Source organism: Pygoscelis adeliae, unplaced genomic scaffold (assembly GCF_000699105.1).
Source record: "Pygoscelis adeliae isolate BGI_AS28 unplaced genomic scaffold, ASM69910v1 Scaffold7, whole genome shotgun sequence".
NCBI lineage: Eukaryota > Metazoa > Chordata > Aves > Sphenisciformes > Spheniscidae > Pygoscelis > Pygoscelis adeliae.
In genome coordinates, this window is record NW_008825268.1 from 2,672,986 (window position 1) to 2,691,258 (window position 18,273).

The 18,273-nt window shown below is 42.1% G+C and overlaps 1 protein-coding gene across 1 annotated transcript in view; it reads right to left on the reverse strand.

Annotated features, from left to right (window-relative positions):
- Window positions 1–265: 265 nt before the first annotated feature.
- Window positions 266–18,273, reverse strand: part of CPS1 (carbamoyl-phosphate synthase 1, mitochondrial) — a 99,202-nt gene continuing 81,194 nt past the window's right edge. Inside the window, exons 31-38 of the mRNA XM_009329645.1 lie at window positions 17,576–17,665; window positions 16,004–16,174; window positions 13,288–13,362; window positions 10,258–10,356; window positions 4,787–4,846; window positions 2,842–2,954; window positions 2,163–2,292; window positions 266–888 (exon numbers count right to left, since the gene is read on the reverse strand). Of these exons, the coding sequence (XP_009327920.1) occupies window positions 790–888; window positions 2,163–2,292; window positions 2,842–2,954; window positions 4,787–4,846; window positions 10,258–10,356; window positions 13,288–13,362; window positions 16,004–16,174; window positions 17,576–17,665 (837 nt within the window). The 3' untranslated portion in view covers window positions 266–789. The remainder of the gene's footprint in view (window positions 889–2,162; window positions 2,293–2,841; window positions 2,955–4,786; window positions 4,847–10,257; window positions 10,357–13,287; window positions 13,363–16,003; window positions 16,175–17,575; window positions 17,666–18,273) is intronic.

Consider the following 18,273-nt stretch of genomic DNA (forward strand, 5'->3'; position numbering starts at 1 on the left):
CAGACTGTTGAACCAGAATTTAAAAAATAATCATAATAATAGCTTGAAGGACTGAGCAGAACTTGGAAGCAATTCCAGGACACACACATACAGCCTTTCTCTCCCATCAAATCTACAGGCTGAAGAAGATGATTCTTGGCCAGGGTTAAAAACCAAACAAAAAGTAGCTGCATCATGCCTGTCAGCTGTTACGGGAATCGTGGGGAATTCATGTTCCTCTGTCTTTAAAGAGCTCCTATCGCACTCATCACCATGGCAGGCATCCATGGTATCATCAGGTGTATCAAGCAGGAGGATGTTTAATTGTTACACAAAGTTGTAAAATCCTCAATAATCAGCCACGGAAAGAGAAAGCTACGTGTCTTTCTATGGGAGTTTGGGGCCAGGCTCTAGCAGTCCAGCATGAGAATAGCTGGGATTATGGACTCAAGGAAGGCATTTCTAAGGAGGAGCAGCTTGGTTATGAAAAGAAGGAACAACCCCCATGTAGGATCAGTTGTATCTCCTTTCATTTCCTCTGCTATGGTGGTGTCTGGATCTGCCCATCTGGTAAATAACTAATACTTGATCCTATGTGGAAATGGGGAGACAATGGTGGAGAAGCTGGGGAGAGGACAGCTTTCCAATGAGACATCAATAGTATGGGCTAGGAATGAACTTGTGCAAGTTGGAAAAACAATCAGTGCAGATGCTATAAAATACAAGGAAAGATGGTTAGGTGGATGATCTGAGATCCCCTCTCTTTTGTGGTCCCAGAAGCAGTAAGATTGCAGGTTGGAGATAGTTCTTCTATGCAGTGTTTCCATTGTCAAACTGTCTGTAGTGGAAGAGACTCCTGGAGTCCAATTTCCCAGAGTATTTGACAGCTTCAGCAAAAAGCTTTGTTACCTGTCAATATAAAGCAGAGGAGGACTGAGCATTGCAAAGCCTTCTGCAGAAGGCTGAGTAATAGAGCAGGCTCCACACTTCTACACTGTCACCCTGAAACTACCCTATGCAGGTCCAGTCCTTGCATCCATCCAAATCAATACCAATTTCAAGGTGACTGTGCATGGGTGTTGGCTCCAGCCCTCTGGAGCCTGCCTGTCCAGCCGGAGAGACATAAAGGTACTGGGCTTCCTTGGCAAGACAGCTCTGTTTCATGAGGGCTGTTGTTTCCCCCTACAGCCCAAACCTTTAAGAGAACACAGGGTTGTTTTCCTCTCTTAAACTCAGAGATTAAAACTCTGCAATAAAAAGGGTTCAATGTAATGCATCAAGCAGGTGTGGTAATAAATTCTGGATGGGGCTGGTTCTCAGTGTGTGTTTCACTAGAAGGCAAAGGATGGGTCTTCAATTTCCCATTCCCGCTAATCATGTTTGGCATTATCCTATCTATCTATGACCTTACAGCCTGGCATTCTCTCTGCTCTCCACTCCAATCACAGCAGAAGATTTTGCACAGCTGGACACCAGTTCAAGTCACTGGGTTCCATGTCAGCACCCACGGAAATCAAAAAGGAATTTGGCTGCTGTGCTTAATGAGAGCCAGATGAGGCTCTTTCATGACAGTTGAAGCCACTTGCAAAGGAAGTCAAGGTACTGCTGGCAGCAGGAGTCCCACTTTGCATTACCAAATACCTCTTTCCCCTATCAGTATGTGAAAGGGGTTTGTCAGGAGCCACAAACACATAATGACTGGCAATTGTGGAGTACAACAGGATAGGCAGCAATTGCACTTGGATGGCACTTTGGAACTGGATTGCCCCAAGGATCATTCAAGAAAGCCCAGCTACATCCTGCTGTAAGGTTTAAGGACCATACTGGAAAAACATGCAGTATGTTGGAACTAAAAAATTGTTCCCGTGCATAATTTAAACATGTTACAGGCAATCCTGTGCGAGAAGTTTGCTCTGAAGTGAAAATGATACAACAACAACTTCAGCTGCAGTACAGGACTCAAGATTTTCTTCTTTTTTTTTTTTGTTTTACTTTAAGCAGTTTATTTTGTATAGTAGCAAAAAGAAAATATATTCAAACAATTGTGTTGCCATGATTTTCAGGCATGTTATTATTTGTCAGAGATAACGAGGGTCCAAACACACTGGAATCTAAGGTCACAAGTGCTTGAAAGCTCTGAAGGCTCTTATGAGTAAGAGGAGAAAGAACAACATGGGAAGTACCTGGAAATTAGTGAGCAGAGCAATCCCGCTGTCAATAGCCATCCTCCGGATCACATAATTACCATGGACAAACTTGGTGTTGCTGTTAGGCAGGTTAATCACCAGATCTATTTTCCCATCCCTTACCAGCCTGAAGAGACAATGCACAAGACGGTATCACAGTGTGTCTTGCTTAATGAAAATCTATGATGAATAGCACAGGCATGCAGGTAAACAACACTGACAATTTTTATTTGAGTTTAGTCTTACATCCCAAGAAAGGAGGGTTGAGGGGTTAAGGCACTAAGCTGCGACTCAGGAATTTGGGCTTTATTTCTGTTCTATTCAGTGATGGAAAGCAACATTCAGCCTTCATACAGCTCAGCACAACTCTGTTAAAGGCATGACTGACTGTCATTAAAGGCTAAATACTCAGATCCCACATACTCTTGCGCAAAAATGTAACATGGAGCAATACATCCAAGCCATATTAAATAGGACTGTTCAATGAGATGTTCATTAATTAAGCTGAAACCTCCCTGCTGTGGCAATTCCGGACAGAATCAGATAAAACAAAACTGTTCGATTGAATCCAAAGTCCCATTAAATCACTATCATTGATCTCAACAGGGCCAGCAATTCACCCCTTGTATATGCTGTCCTGGATGTTAACACAAATTTGACAAGGCATTCCTCTTACCTCCTGACCGGAGGGAGGCTCGGACTCTGGCTTTCCTGCGATGGCCATGCCACAGGATTTGCTGGGATACCGTTAGCATTGAGCCAGCCCGAGGTTGCTTCTGTGGCATAAAGCTGTTAAAGGAAAAAAAGGTTACCTATTCTGTGCTTCATAATACTGAAACTCATGTGGGTCTGACCCAACACACAGCCTCGTTGTCAGAGCTGATCTTGGAGGGCATTTTTCATCACAAGGTTGTCTCCCCATACAGGAGAGAGACACAGAGAACAGCATGACTTTCCCAGCTTTCTGTGATTTGCTGATGGATGATAGTCAATGAATGGTAGTAACACATCCAGAAGCAGTTAAGTGGCTTAGGAAAACCTAAATCCCTCTTGACTTTCAATAGGGCTTAAGTTCAATTACTTATAATTTTTTTTTGCCTTTTTTTTTTTTTGCCTAGCACTAAGTTTTGAAAGGCAGAACTGTAAATCCAGTAGTTACACTAATGCCACTGAGGAATGCCACTAATGCCTCTGAGTGGTGCAGTTGACAGGCCAGAGGAACAGGATGCCATCCAGAGGGACCTGGACAAGCTCCAGAAGTGGGCCCGTGTGAACCTCATGAGGTTCAACAAGGCCAAGTGCAAGGCCCTGCACCTGGGTCAGGGCAACCCCCGGTATCAGTACAGGCTGGGGGGTGAAGGGATTGAGAGCAGCCCTGCCGAGAAGGACTTGGGGGTACTGGGGGATGAAAAGCTGGACATGAGTCAGCAATGTGCGCTCGCAGCCCAGAAGGCCAATCGTATCCTGGGCTGCATCCAAAGAAGCGTGGCCAGCAGGTCGAGGGAGGGGATTCTGCCCCTCTACTCTGCTCTGGTGAGACCCCACCTGGAGTACTGCGTCCAGCTCTGGAGCCCTCAGCATAAGAAAGACATGGACCTGTTGGAGCGGGTCCAGAGGAGGGCCACAAAAATGCTCAGGGGGGGGGAAAAACTCTCCTAAGAAGAAAGGCTGAGAGAGTTGGGGCTGTTCAGCCTGGAGAAGAGAAGGCTTCAGGGAGACCTTCTTGCAGCCTATCAGTACTTAAAGGGGACTTATAAAAAAGATGGCAGCAGACTTTTGAGCAGGGCCTGTTGTGACAGGACAACAGGGAATGGCTTTAAACTAAAGGGGGGTAGATTTAGACTGGATATAAGGAAGAAATTTTTTACGCTGAGGGTGGTGAAACACTGGCACAGGTTGCCCAGAGAGGTGGTGGATGCCCCATCCTTGGAAACATTCAAGGTCAGGTTGGACGGAGCTCTGAGCAACCTGACCTAGCTGAAGATGTCCCTGCCCACGGCAGGGGGGTTGGACTAGATGACCTTCAGAGGTCCCTTCCAACCCAAACTATTCTATGATTCTATGAAAATAGTACTTAAATACTTAATACTAAAAAGTCTCACCAATCTTCTGTGGCCGTGTTGTTAGCTACCTTTCAGTAGGGATATGGATGCAAAATGATGCAGAAGAGTTACAAGAGGGATGTAAACACCACAAAATTTCATATGTCATGTCCACAGCTTGTGAATATCACTGAAGATGAAGCACTGTAAAGACCTTCTCCATATAAAAGGTTTCCCCTTCCTCCCCTCCTGATGTACATGGCATCCTGCTGGTGTTTTTGTTTCTTGGAGAACTTAGAGGAGTTTACAATGTGACATCCTGGCTGCAGGCTGATAGCAGAGCCAGGGTTGTTCTTGCCCTCATGACTCAGTTCTGTTTGTTCAGTTAAATCATGAAAACTTTTAGTTGGGTGATACCTACTGACTTTATGGATCACTCAGCTAAAAATACCTTTTGTACTTTGAAAACTTCCTTTTTTCTCTGTATCCAAATAAACTCTAAAGTTCTTCATTCCTGTAGCAGGCTGAGTACATTTCAGATTTTGAAAACTCTAGCTTTAAATAACTGAAACCACCTACCTTGAAACCTTTCTCATGCAGTAGTTCTGCTACACTGAGGAATCTGGGGCGGAATGACTTCTGAAAAAGGAAATTTATTAGATACAGCATCAGTGCTAGGATTTAGAAACAGTGTTTTGTTGGGCAACACAGAGCTCCTCCAGACTGTGCTAAGAGGCAAATACACTCTTCTGTGCTGAGAGTGTGTTTGTGTGTGTGGGCAGACATGTCTGAATGTGCACATACAGTGCCATTCCAAGAAAACTGTCTGGATCCTGAAGCCCAAGTCACTCCCTGCAAAGACACATTTTGTTACACCACCAGGATAAGTGTTCGCATACTAGGTTTGACTGCACCTACAGAAGATTTACTACTGCATATTAAATATCTGGGCAGTTGCCTTCTCAAATACACCAACTAGTGTCTCCCCTGCTCTTAATTAAACATCTTTTCAATCATTGCTCAAACATTTGGCCTTCTTTTCTGGCAAATAACAAATATGGACACACTTTGGGCTGCCTTTGGATGCTCTGCAAATTCACATGAAGAACAACCTGTGTATGCATGAGTTCATTTCTAACTCCCATGGGCATATGGAAATGGAGAACACAAAAGTCCTTCAGCAGACTGGGACACCCTATTCCCATGAGGACCTGAATGCCCAGGTACTTAGGGCACCTTTGAAAGACTCTCTCATAAAGCACACATAGATCCAACATAATTTAGAAGAAATAAAGATAAAATGACCTCCTCTAGACATCTGCACTTGAACAAGCCATTTTAGAGCAATAGGTAAGTGAAAATTTGATCCTAGCATAACTTTCTTCTGGACGGTACAGCAATGCAAAGATCAGATGCAACACATGCCCTTCTCACTGCCAAGGCAGGCCAAACCTCACTTTTAACCTTACCCTGGTCTGTCCATTTGCAACTAAGATTATTGCAAGCTCCCCTCTCCCTGCTGGAGCTACTGATGGCTTAACTTTTATGGGTGAGAGCGCAATATTCTGAAGGGTGAATGATTTCCTGTGAAGAAAAAGAGTCAACAGGTTTGTTTTTTTGTGAGCACTCTGAAAAGAACCTCATTCTGAAAGCCATCTCATTCTGTACACTAACAGGAAATGTAAATACACAATGTGACAGGGTTGGCAGCTTCCCAGTCAGAGAGAACGGTTCTGCCTTCTGGTCAGGGGGGTTTGCTTTCACAACAGTATTACAAACTTCTATCAAACACGTACTGAACACTTGTGACACATAAAACAGCCTCTCCATGAAAAGAAATTACAGCTGTCAGCTTGTATTGGAGCAGCCTCAGATTTACAAGCTGGCTGAAAGAACCTGTGTAAGAAACCATTAGTTACTAAAGGTGAAAAGTACAAGCAGATTTATTTAGTGGAAGATATTTATTGTAGGAGAATTGTATTCTTTTTCCTTTATTGGAAAAGTTCTATTTCTTACAACCTCTCTCTCATGTTTGCTAGCATGCCTTGCTATTTGTAAAGGGCTACAATCCTCAGTTAATTCAATACAGCTACACCACTTCTCACTAAGATCCATCTCAAAACGAAGCCAGCTCATCTCCTGTGATAATCTTGAATTCTGTATCCAAATCCACTGTAGAGCATGCAAAAATTCTGGTACATAAGGAATGAAGGCAGAAACAACAGACTTGGAGTGCTGGGATTTAAAAATAAAATAGTCCTTCAATGCTTTCTGCATCTCGTGGTCACCAGCACAGATGTAAGACAGATGCACTCCATCCCAGAGATATCACTAAATAGCCCAATCAGGAAAGAAAATAAAATGAGCTTTTTGACTCTTGCATAAAATATAAATTATTTAATGGCAGACTCAGGGTTTCAGCATCATAAATTTTTCTGAATTGTGAAAAGAAAAGAGGTCAGATTATCAGCTTGTATAAACTGGCAGAGATTCATTTATGTCTAACAAGAAAGCCATACTCTGTTTACCCTGGGAGAGCATCAGGCCTTTAAAATCCTGGGGAACCTCAACCTGTGCAATGTCAGAGAGTGCTCACAATTGAAGGACAATCCAGCAGGCTTGCGGTCCTGGCTGGCTGCCCAACCTGCCTTGTGCTGTCCTGCAGATGTCAAGGAGTGCTTGCCTGTTTGACCTTGAGGATGATTACTTTGTTAGCAACATTTCTGCGAGGCCCTAGTAGGATTGCTGCTGGAACTGCAACCTAAGTACACCAACATGGAAGTCCCTCTGCAAGGCTGGGTTCATTACCTGGGCATATTGGGACCTGTTTGGACTGCAGCTTGCAGCACAGCCATTTGACTCTTGATTTGCAAAATATCCCCGAGTGAAACATTTGCAAGGAAACTAAGATCTCCCTCTCTACTATCGTTAACTACATCTATTTGACTTTCACCCTCAAGAAGGCAGCCTCCTCTCACCACAACATAATTAATAGCAATGACATAAAGGTGCAGTATACCAAGTAACCTAAATATGTTGAGCCTAGACACTTCAGGGAAGCAGAACTCACCACCATTTAGCTTCTTATTTCTCTTTTTGCAAGACCTAAAAGTCCAGTCTAAAAGTCAGAGCAAGTGTCTAATCACAAAGCAATGAAGCCTCCGAAAGCTGGGTATGTTTTGAGTTCACCATCCACCACAGATGAAACATAGCACCTTCCTCAGAGACAACCAAGTGGGCTGGTGTACGTGCTCCTGACAAGAATCAGCCCCGAATGCACCAGAACAGCTTGCAGAAACCATCCCGCAGTTTGAAAGCCAGGGGCCTCTGCCCAGGGAGGGGCCTCCACCCCCTCACAGCAATGACATTTAAACATTAGGTGATCGTGGAGAGGGGTGACCTGATATCTGTCCTTCTGAGCCTGTTATTTCCCCTCTGAGAATACACTGACAACTTTGCCAGTTTGAGGTACATGACCTCATGTTTGGGATTAAAATGAGAACAATATTGCTTGTGTTCACAGCCCACCTTGTGCCTCGATCCTTGTGCCTCTTGTTTCTGCAGTGAAGGGCTCCCCTTTCTTCCAGCCTGTAATACTCAGGAAAGACCGCTTGGCCTACACATCACATCTAAGTCAGGATTTCAGCCTTCCCTTCTTACAAGGCTTTATTTCCCCTCTCTGCCTGCAGACCTGGCGGATTTCGAAATAGACCATTGAAAAGTAGGTAGGTGACAAAATCCAGGAGTGAAGAGGGAGCAATACGTGGTTCTCAGCATTAACTTTACACTTCTTGTTTTGGAGTTCAATTATATAAGAAATATGCTGAGATGAAGAGAGACCTTTAAGCGATTGATCTGTTGTTTTTAGGTTTCTTTTGCAAGAAAATGAACCGTAAACCACTCATTAAAAAGGACAGAATCTTGTTACTTTTAAAACGTTTGGGGGGTTGAGCTTTTGTGGTTGTTTTATCTTTTTTTTTCCCCTTCTTTTTTTTCGTAAGACCTTTGTACAAAGAACATTTGGCTCAGTTTAACAGATACTGACACAGAACATACATAAATGCTTTCTATAGCTAAAATTACTCTTTGCTGCCTCTTCCCTTTTAGCTGCTATCAGGAAAATAGGCTTAAATTTTAAACACTGGTCTCTCTCTGTTTTTTTTCTCCTGGCTTTTCTTTTCCCCTTTTTTAAATGCTGTTTTAAAATCTGCAGTGATTAGATATACAGTAGACATACAGTACCAACTGTCCAGAGTTTCATACTGAAGTTTTAAACCTCATCTAGGTAGCAAGTAAAGACTTTTCTGCTAATTTGAGGTGACTTAGAGCAACAGCTTCAATCCATAGATGTGTGTATATATGTGTATATTTAAGCACTAAGCGGTAATCTGTATTAGCAGAAGTCATACTCCTTTCTGGCCACTTTTACACACACTTCTTTCACATCCTCTGCTGGCACAGACAGCCCAACACATTTTTCACACCCAAGTTGTCTGACAGGAAAATTCATCTATTCTATTTTTTTTGTTTTATTGGCTTTATGCAATCATGTAGGGCATAAGCTTATTACAAGCACGGCGGGGAAATGGCAGGAGGCAACCAGTTGTCTTTATGGGGCCCAAGAATGTTCTCGTTGCAGTGGAAGTGTATGAATTTTTTTGAGGAACATACACACATCTCAAAGTTTACAAGTATATCTGACTTCAGCACCTCCTGCAGTTGGTAACTATCCTGCGATAAAGAACCAATACTGTTTGCTCTTCTGCCTAGCTACCTTTTCATCCTGAAACGCACATCCTCCTTACTGATACAGAACTGTGAATGGTGCAGGGCTGTTCCTAAGGCAAACCCATTGGGAACTCCCTCACGTAAAGGCTGTTCACAGAAGCCATTGCACTGGAGAACATTCCCATAATGACAGCATTTAAACTTTCTGTCACAGATAGCAACTTTGAGGGATGCTGACAGCAAGAGATGAAATCCTAAAGTTCAAGTTCTAGTCTGGTATGGAATCACTGGACCTGTAGAATGTGTGTCTGAGAGGCAGGCCCTAAGAGGAGAGAGCTCTGGCAAGAAACCAGAAACGTTCCTACATAAATGTAGCATTGGTTCTTCCTTTCTGAGCTACTTACTCCTAGCTGATAGGAGCTGCATGGTAGGGAACAATACTGGCCATATTCCATCATCAAACAGGGAAAGGAATAATAGCAGTCATGCCTCTAGGCAGCCAGGAAAGCAGGTTACAGGGTGAAGATTGTTGTCCTTTAATCCCTCACCCCACTGTACTCAAGTATATTCCCATCGTGACTCCAATGAGGAGAGGAATGTTGCGGTGCCAATGAGACCACCAGAGGTCTCGTTGCCTGACAGTGTTACACCAATAACTAGCCCCACAACACCCTAACAACATCATGTTTACTACACTGTCAGATGACGCTACAGCTCTGCCTGGAATGAAATCTATGCATCCATGGGGAAAGCTTAGCAGGTCCAGCTTTGCAGTATGGAAACTGTCTCACTGTTTGGGGGGGGGGGGGGGGGTGGGGAACTGGGTTGGGGGGGGGGGAGGGGGAGGGGAACTGGTTTCAAAAGGGCAAGAGGCAATGTACAGATGAAGGGAGTTTATATGTCAGGATTGGAAAGTAGCATCCCCAGGGCTCCCATTTGGGTGGGAGCAAGGAGCAGGCTCTGAGTTCTAGCTGGGACGTTTCTCTGAACTGACCATCTATGGCCTTTGTTTCCTGCAGGAAGGTGGCTTCTAACTCTGATCCCAGGCCGCTGCTTGCAGCAATCCTGGGGGTTTGCTCCCAGCAAAATTCTGCAGCTCCCAGTAGAAACTCTCAGAAGCCAGAGGGGGAAAAAAACAGGCCAGCCCCAGGGAATCCAGTAAGGATCTCTCCATGGTGTTTGTTCCTCACCGTCTTAGTGCACTTCAAGATGGATTGCAGAGAAACACATTTAAGCCATAAAGACACATGAATAAAAACAAGGCAACAGTTACTGAGTTCCTCTGTGTCAGTCCTTTCTCAGATTTGATTTTTAGGACTCACCTGGATTCCAATCAAAATTCCTTCCTTAGGAAACGTAAACCCTGTGGCAAGCATAGCTTTCTGGAAGGCAGAGTACACATCCTCCCCAAAGCATGCGACCTGGGAAAAGGCACAAAGAAGGTGGCATGAGGGGAAAAAATGAAAACAACCCAAAACCATTGCTTTAAAAAGAAACAGGAATGAAATTTTTAAATAGGCTCTTTTGACTTCTTCACGCAGAATCAGACTGCTTTTGCATCGAGTCTGCAGGCGGGGGGGGGGGGGGAATCAGAAAATGATTGCAGACAAGTCTCATAATTTTAATGAAGCAATAACGAAAGAATAAGCAACGTTTCAGTTTCAAACAGCACACCAAGGAGTAACAACAATTGATTCTGCTGAGTTATGGGAATGCTGTACACAGCCTCTGCTCCAGTGTTTGTGAGTGTACTGCAAATTGTTTAACGTTATATAATGCTTAAATACCAGTAAGTGTTCTGCATGAAGGCATGTTTCTCTGTGTGTACACTGCAAACTGGGTTAAGACAGTGCTTGTGCTGTCGTGTACTTCTGTCATTTCTTGTGAAGATAAACCACGGTATATAAAGATGCTTCTCCATTAAAAGTCCACAGACGTATGAAATTCAAGTAAAATGTTAGTATGTACTTAGAAAAATAACAAAGCAATCATGCCAATTCATAATAATTATTTTATATAAACAAAAACTTGATAAAGAAATCAATAAAAATCATTTAGCAGACTCCATCATTCAGAACTGCCTGTGGAGCTCAGTTGCGTACACTGTCATACAGTAATGATCTTCTGTAGAACTAAACTGTGTTCCTTATCAAAATTTGGAATTCTGATGACAAAAAGAAGAATCCATGAGCTTTTGTGAAAGTTAAAAAAGAAAAAAAAAACCCTCATTTTTTCTGGACAACTCCACACCTGTTGAAAAACAGTCAGAAGCAGAAACTGTCACAGATTTTTCTCTTTGAAATAACAAATCTACACACACGTACAGATGGGATAAAGGTGCTGATTGAGAATTGCTCTCCCATTTTCCTCTTATAGTCCTTCCCATCACAGAGTGAGCCCTCACATTCATGGTCTCACTGTTACCATGGTGAGCAAAAACCAGTATTTCATGTAAGAAGAACAACAAATGATGATTTGCCAGATCTTCTGAAGTAAAAAAAGAACAACCAAACAAACAAAAATCCCGCAAGGGAAGGGACAAAATCTCAGCTTTTCTCTAAAAACTCATCCTTGAGTGTTCAGTCTGTTCTACAGTGTAGCTGGCTGAGGGGTTACGTATGTCCTGGACTTTCTAGGGTGGTGGACAGTCCCCTGCCTTGGAGGCTCGGATCAGGGGTTTCCAGCCTGCTAGGAGAGGTTTATCATTATGGCATGGTCAAAACAGCCACAACACTCAAAGGGACTCCCAGCACTGTGTCTTCTACTGTTGTGGGAACCATGACTCCCAGCAAAATACATCTCTGCCAGATAGATCTGACAAATTCAAGCCCAAATCAAGCTGTGTGTGTGAAAAATGTCTTTGAGGAATAATTGAGCATTTTACCTGAAGCAAGTTATTATCCTTACTTCACTCATAAGAAAGACCTTCATAACTGTCACATTTTATGGCATTTGTGAATATGGATCTTTCCAACTCATAAAAGTTAATAATCCCTCCCTTATGACCAAGGTAATCTCTAACTCCATATAAAGTTCAGAAAAATAATTCTTGCCCTTAGTTACAATTTTATTCCTTTTTTTTTTTTGGGGGGGGGGGCCTCAATTTGTATAGTCAATTTTGTTCTGAAAATAAGGAAGTCACGGAAGTCACTTGGCTTTTTTCTTCCCATTAACTACATTGAAAGGAAATCTTCTGCAATACTGTTTTCCACACATTATAAAGAGCAAAATAAAGTAATTCTGGAGAGATGTAGGAGACCTAAGGCTGTTCTTGCCATGTATCTGGGTATAGTGCTTTTTCATACTAAAATGATAAGTCTTTCCTAATGAAAACAGCTCATGTAGACATAAGACATACCCAAGCGCATATCAAATGAAGCAGCCCAGGCTCTGCCACCTGCCTAGCTACGGCAGACCAGAGTTAAGCCTAATCTAATTGCCTCAGTATTTAATCACTTCCCAAGTGGGCTTTCTAGCCCAGAATAAGTCTCTTGCCACCGCAACTCTTTTCTAGAAGTAACAGAGCAAGCAAGTTTAAAGATAGCTTGGGTATATCTACAGAAGCTATTGACAGCTCAGCAATAGCTCATAAACACACCTCTGTTCTAGCTGAGTTAGTATCTCTTCAAATGATGTAGATGGAAACCTGTACCCCTTGAGGTGCGAGGGCTCCCATCAGTGCTGAGCCTATGCAGGAAGAGGAACAGCTTTGTGCCTTTACAGCGTGCCATGCGTACACCAGAAACACTCTGTAGAAAGAGTGAGTAAAGTAGCCCGGTCTCCCCCTCACCCTACCAACAATCAGTACTGCAGCCATCACATTTTATTCACTCTCTCTCACCTTTTGCACCGTGGGACATGCCTTGATGGTTACCAGGCAACAACAAAAATATCACCACACGTAGTTGTTGCCTTTAAGTAACTAGCATGTTCCAAGACCAAACACTCATGACCTGGAGTCTTGATATTGCTATTCTGGCATGTGTCGATGGGGGGTTTTGAAAGCTGTAAGCACTTGTCTGTCTAGAAGCAGGTGATTCATAAAACGGACTGACACACCGAGAACCTCCCAGAACCCGACAGCTCTCAGATAAACTCATTTCAGGCTGTCACACCAACCAGGTCCAACTCAGGGAGCTGACATGCAAGTAAAGAGGGACATCCAGTGGCTGAATAAACTGGGTTTTCCAGGAAAATGTGTTTTTACAGATAAGAAAGATGTTTTCAATTTTCTGAAGAGGCTACAGATGCCGTCATGATTCAGGCAGTAATAAGATCACTTTCAAAGATTCATGATGTTTAAAGGTGACTTGGTTTTTTTTTTTTTAAAAAAAAGCAAATCTAAAAGATACCTCCCCAGTAGAGGCCATTTCACATCGGAGAACAGGGTCAGCATCTCTCAGCCGGGACCAGGAGAACATTGGGGCCTGGTGAAAGAAAGAGGGTGGGAGGGAGAAAGAGAATCAAAATTTAATGGATCATTAAAAAAAAATAAATCCAGCTACACTTGGAAGTGACAGAAAGAGACAAACATGAATTAATCCAAAAAAAGCACTGGTCAAGGCTGATAAGCAAAGGAATACTTGGCAAATGTGTTCCCCCAGCATCTTGATGACAGACTGGAACAAATAAACACATATTTCACCAATAAATCATCCTTCTAACTCTTGCAGTTCTGCTCACATTCTGATGGCAGATTTCTAATCTGTGGTAGCCCACTACCACTACCGTTTTTAAGACATATTTTAAAACAGAAAGGCTGTGTAGCATCTAATTCATGAAACAAGGAGAGACTACCTGAAGCCAGTTGTTTTTTCTGAGAAAACTGTTCTCCAACAGAAATTTTTCATTTGCAGGAATCAAACCATTTCACGAGAACACACTCTTCTGGTGTAAACCAGATGAAACTTTGCTAATAATTTTCAGATTTTCCCTTTCCTCTCCAAATACACACCCCTATTTTTTTTTTAATCTTTTTTATTAAAAACCCTGATCATCATCATTATATGAGAACTTAGGACACTGTGGTCTCTGAGTTCTCTTGTCTAATTTGACCTTTTAAAAAAAAAAAAAAAAAGAAAAAGGGGGAGAGAAAGAAACTCTCTGTTAAAGAGTCAATGACCACAGGTGGAAAACGTGGAACAAATCAAAAATTTTCTCCTAAGGAATAATTTTCTATAGGGCTTCTCTCCATCTTAAACTACTAGTGGCATTTGCATAAAGACAGCATCCTTGCTGCTTAAAAAAGAATCTATTTTTAAATCCAAAGACATAATTCTCTTCTTGGAAGTCTCTGAGGGTAACGCTGCAGTCAAGACAGCTGCTGTTTCATGACACCTAACAGTGACCAACTAAAATGTGACAGCAGAAATTTGTTGCAAAATGTTTCTCAATAAATGTCGTGTGTCTTGGTGACTTTTAGATCAGTTTTGCTTCTGTAAATAAAGAGAAAATTTTTACAGTGGCCAACTCCACAGTCTCAAGCTGAGATACGGCATTCGAGGTGAATTATTTTTAATGCACATATTGTCTTGAAAGGTAACAAGCAACTAAAGCCATCCACCAGCTCCCTAACTTTTGTCTTCAATGAACATGAAAATGCATCAGCCGGAGCAGACTCTGGTACTGCAAATAAATCCTATTTAAAACTTAGTCAGCCATGCTCTACTCAGGATTTAATCTTAGTCAGGCCATGATACTTGCATCACTCTTCAAGCAAACATGGCAGACAGTATTTCAGTCACTAAAGCTAAAACGGTGGGACTCCGAATCCAAAAAGGAGCATCTACGTTGGTAAAGAAGAAAGAAGAGTTTCATATTCTCTTTTCAGAGCATTTAAGAACTGCTGGAGAAACAAAATCCCATTTCCATGCAAATATTCCTAGCACTAAAAATGTAAGAGGACAGAAAATATGATGCATGAATAATGAGAACCGGGTTTAACTGGAATATTTTCCAAAGTTTAGCATTTCCAGAGGTATTAGCATGGTTTTATATTTGACAAATCCACACAGAACACAAGTGGTATAAAAGGCTTCGTAGTGAAGTTTTGACGAATATAGTTGGGCTTTCCACTCTGTAGCCAACATTCCCAGGAGAGATGAAACTCTTGACAGTTTAGCTAACAACAGTGCAAAAGCCCCGGGTCTAAATAATAGAAATTTATAAAAATAAGTAAGACTCACAAAAATAAAAAAGTCTTGGTTTAGAATTTCAGATAATACCTATCTGTGGCATCAAAATAAAATCTAAAGCTACTTCTAGACTGACTGTCTTGCCAAAGACCTGAGCTGGCTTGGGCCACAGATTTGGCTTGCATTTTAATAGGTCTGAACATTTTATTAGTAGAAAGATGCTAGGTGTTTTCTGTTTCCTCAATTTTCACTTGATATGGAAGCTATTAAAGCTTGAAAGTTTCTGTATAAACAACTCTCATTATCCATTGTATTTTCTGCACTGCTGTTCTGGATTTTTATGATTAGGAACTCCAATTATTTTTTTTTCTTCCACTAAGCATTCAAAAATATCTACAGTACACTTCAGTATCTTGGGTGCTACATAAGCTTAGTAATTATGAAAAGTAAAATCTCGGCCCCACTGAAATCCAAGGATCCAAGACTTTCACCCCCATTTTAACTGGTGGTGCATATAAAGAGATTCCACGCGTTCCACAGCCCATGTCCCAAATCCTGAAGATAAAATCTGGGGGGCACTCAAAACACAAATTTGTACGTGTCCACATATAGATAGTATTATGAAATAGCCTGAACTTCAGTGTTCAGTTCTGCAAGTGCATATTTATTATGCAGTTCATAAACATGATTCAGAGTAGATTAGAAGTAAGAAACAAAGGTAGATTGATTTTGTTAATAATCACTGGATAATTTTCCTTTGATTTTTCTCTAAAATTCCCAACGTACATTATCTTAACAGAAACTGCAAAAGGTCAGTTTGGCCTTTGGCCAATGTGTAAATTGTTCTCTCTGGGCATTAAAGTACTAATTGCCTATTAATGCGCTAGGTGCTAGCTCTGTTGTGGGTTTTTTGGTGTTCTTTTAGAAACCATACCTTAATCCCAACATATTTGGAAGGAATAATGGGGTGCTCCAGTGTGGGGAGGGATGACTCATTAATGTCTTTTCCAGTCATCACTTTTGTGGCCACATCGATGAAGTCCACACCCAGAGTCTTCGATACAAAAGGGAAGGAGCGTGAAGCCCGCAAATTGCACTCTATCACCTGATGGGATTAAAATGGAGAAATACCAGGGTCAGGCACTGTGCATTGAAGAAATAGATGGATTCATGTTTCTGGAAATCAGTCCTTACTCCTATTGGCAGAGATGCTCTTCAGACTGCCAAATAAGAGGCACAGAAATTGTGTTCAATATTACAAACAGCGATGAGGGATGGGTAGTGGCCAGCTTGAGATACAAGGAGTCCAGTGTTCTGCAACTGAGTTTCATCTCCCTTGTCTAAGATTAGAACTTCGGAAAACATGTTGTACTATACCCTAAGTTAATGTGCAAGAGCCGTGGAAACTTGAGCACAGGCATTAGATACAACCTTTAGAAGTCCTCCTTGTTCTTTTTCCATGGTAATGGCACTTCGTGCCATTAGGCTGGGCTATCCTTATCAACTTTACTCATCTACATGCGGAAGTCATTCAGTGACCCAAGCAAGAAACAAAGAAGTTCTGCATCCTGCTGAGAAGCGCATCATGGAGATCAATAGCAAAACAAGAATTGCTGTAAGTGAGAATGAAGTGGGAGTGAAGGGGGACAAGAATACGTAACTTAAGACAGAATGGAAAAGAGGGGTTATCCAGAGAAAAGGCAAGCACAGCTGAGGGAAAGCAAGGAAGGGAAAACTCCCTTCTGTCCCTCTGTGGAGTTTCTGAATAAGTGTGTGTGAAACAGACGGAAGGTGAAGAACAGTTAAGTAGATTTTTCACAACTAAGAGCCCAAACAGGATCTTTCACCAATAATGCATCTCTTCTACACCATGTCAGGTTCTTTCCATTCACCATTTCCCTCGGTCATACTGTGCTCACATTCCTCTGACCTTCTTCCATTAGCAACAGAAAGCCAGCTGTTACCCATAAAGGGTCAGACATCTGCTGTACTTCCGTTACTGATAGCTACTAGGATACTAGACAACCATCTTAGTGGCTTATATTAAAGACTTAAACATTTAAATTGTCTTGCTTTCTTTCCAATGACTTGGCAGGCTTATTTTAATGATCAAAACAGCTAAAGATGAGAGAGGATATCGGAGATCTTCAGTTCATAGGCTGAGGTGCAGGTCCCAGTGCTGTCCATCATATTCAAAACTGATAATTTTGGGAAGGACAACAGTCCACAACAAAACAGAGCCATTGCTGACAGGCAGTGCCACCAGGCTCACTTCACTCTCAGTGGCTGCACTGTGTAAGCAAGGGAGGATTCTCTTTCCCACACAGACAAGGAGAGCTGCGTGAGCTATGGGTGGCACAGGTGAGCCACACATCATCAGACAAGGCAGGTTAGAAACCCACAGCTGCTACTGCCACAGAGTTTCCATGACAGGGGCCGCAGGAACCATGCGCCTAACTATCCAGAGCAGAGCCTAACTTCCTCCAACAGGCACAAGAGCTCTTACCAGAACATTGTTGCCTCGCACCAAAAACTGAATATTGAATGGACCAGAGATGGCAAAGGCATTTGCAATCTTTTTTGTAGCAGCTTTTACCTACAAAAAAAAAAAAAAAAAAAAGTAAAAATGTGTATATATTTTATAAATAGATAAATCAGTCCCACAGAATAGACAGCATCATGGCAATAAATCACCTCACATGTGGATTCCTTTAAGTGTCACATCTCTCTGCCCTAGCATATTTTTTTCTCTATGCCCTCATTTTGGCAATAGCATTATCTTTCAGAAGCAAACATGTTTAATTTGCCTGGTAATCTAGAGCCCGAAGTGCCATTTGAGGGCAGAAGTAAAAATGCAGCTTCATGCGTGTGTGTGAGAAAGCAAGGGAAAGAAGGAGAAAGAGAGAGAATAAAAGCCTGCCCTGTCTGTAGCAATTCCTACACTGCACACTGGAGCCTTTATACATTTCTTGGTGAAATAATGAATAATGATGTTTTGCCATTTGAGATTATCTACTTGGTTTTACAAGTGTACCAAGAGCCTTTCACCAACATGCCTGTCCCATCACAAATCAGTGGGAGGTGTGTCAGAAGAAATACTCTGAAACAAATTGGGAAAAAACACTATGGTCTTATTTTCTAGGTTTGTCAAGAAATCACGTGCCATTTCAGTACAAGTGTTTTAATAGCTTTGCTCCAGGAGAT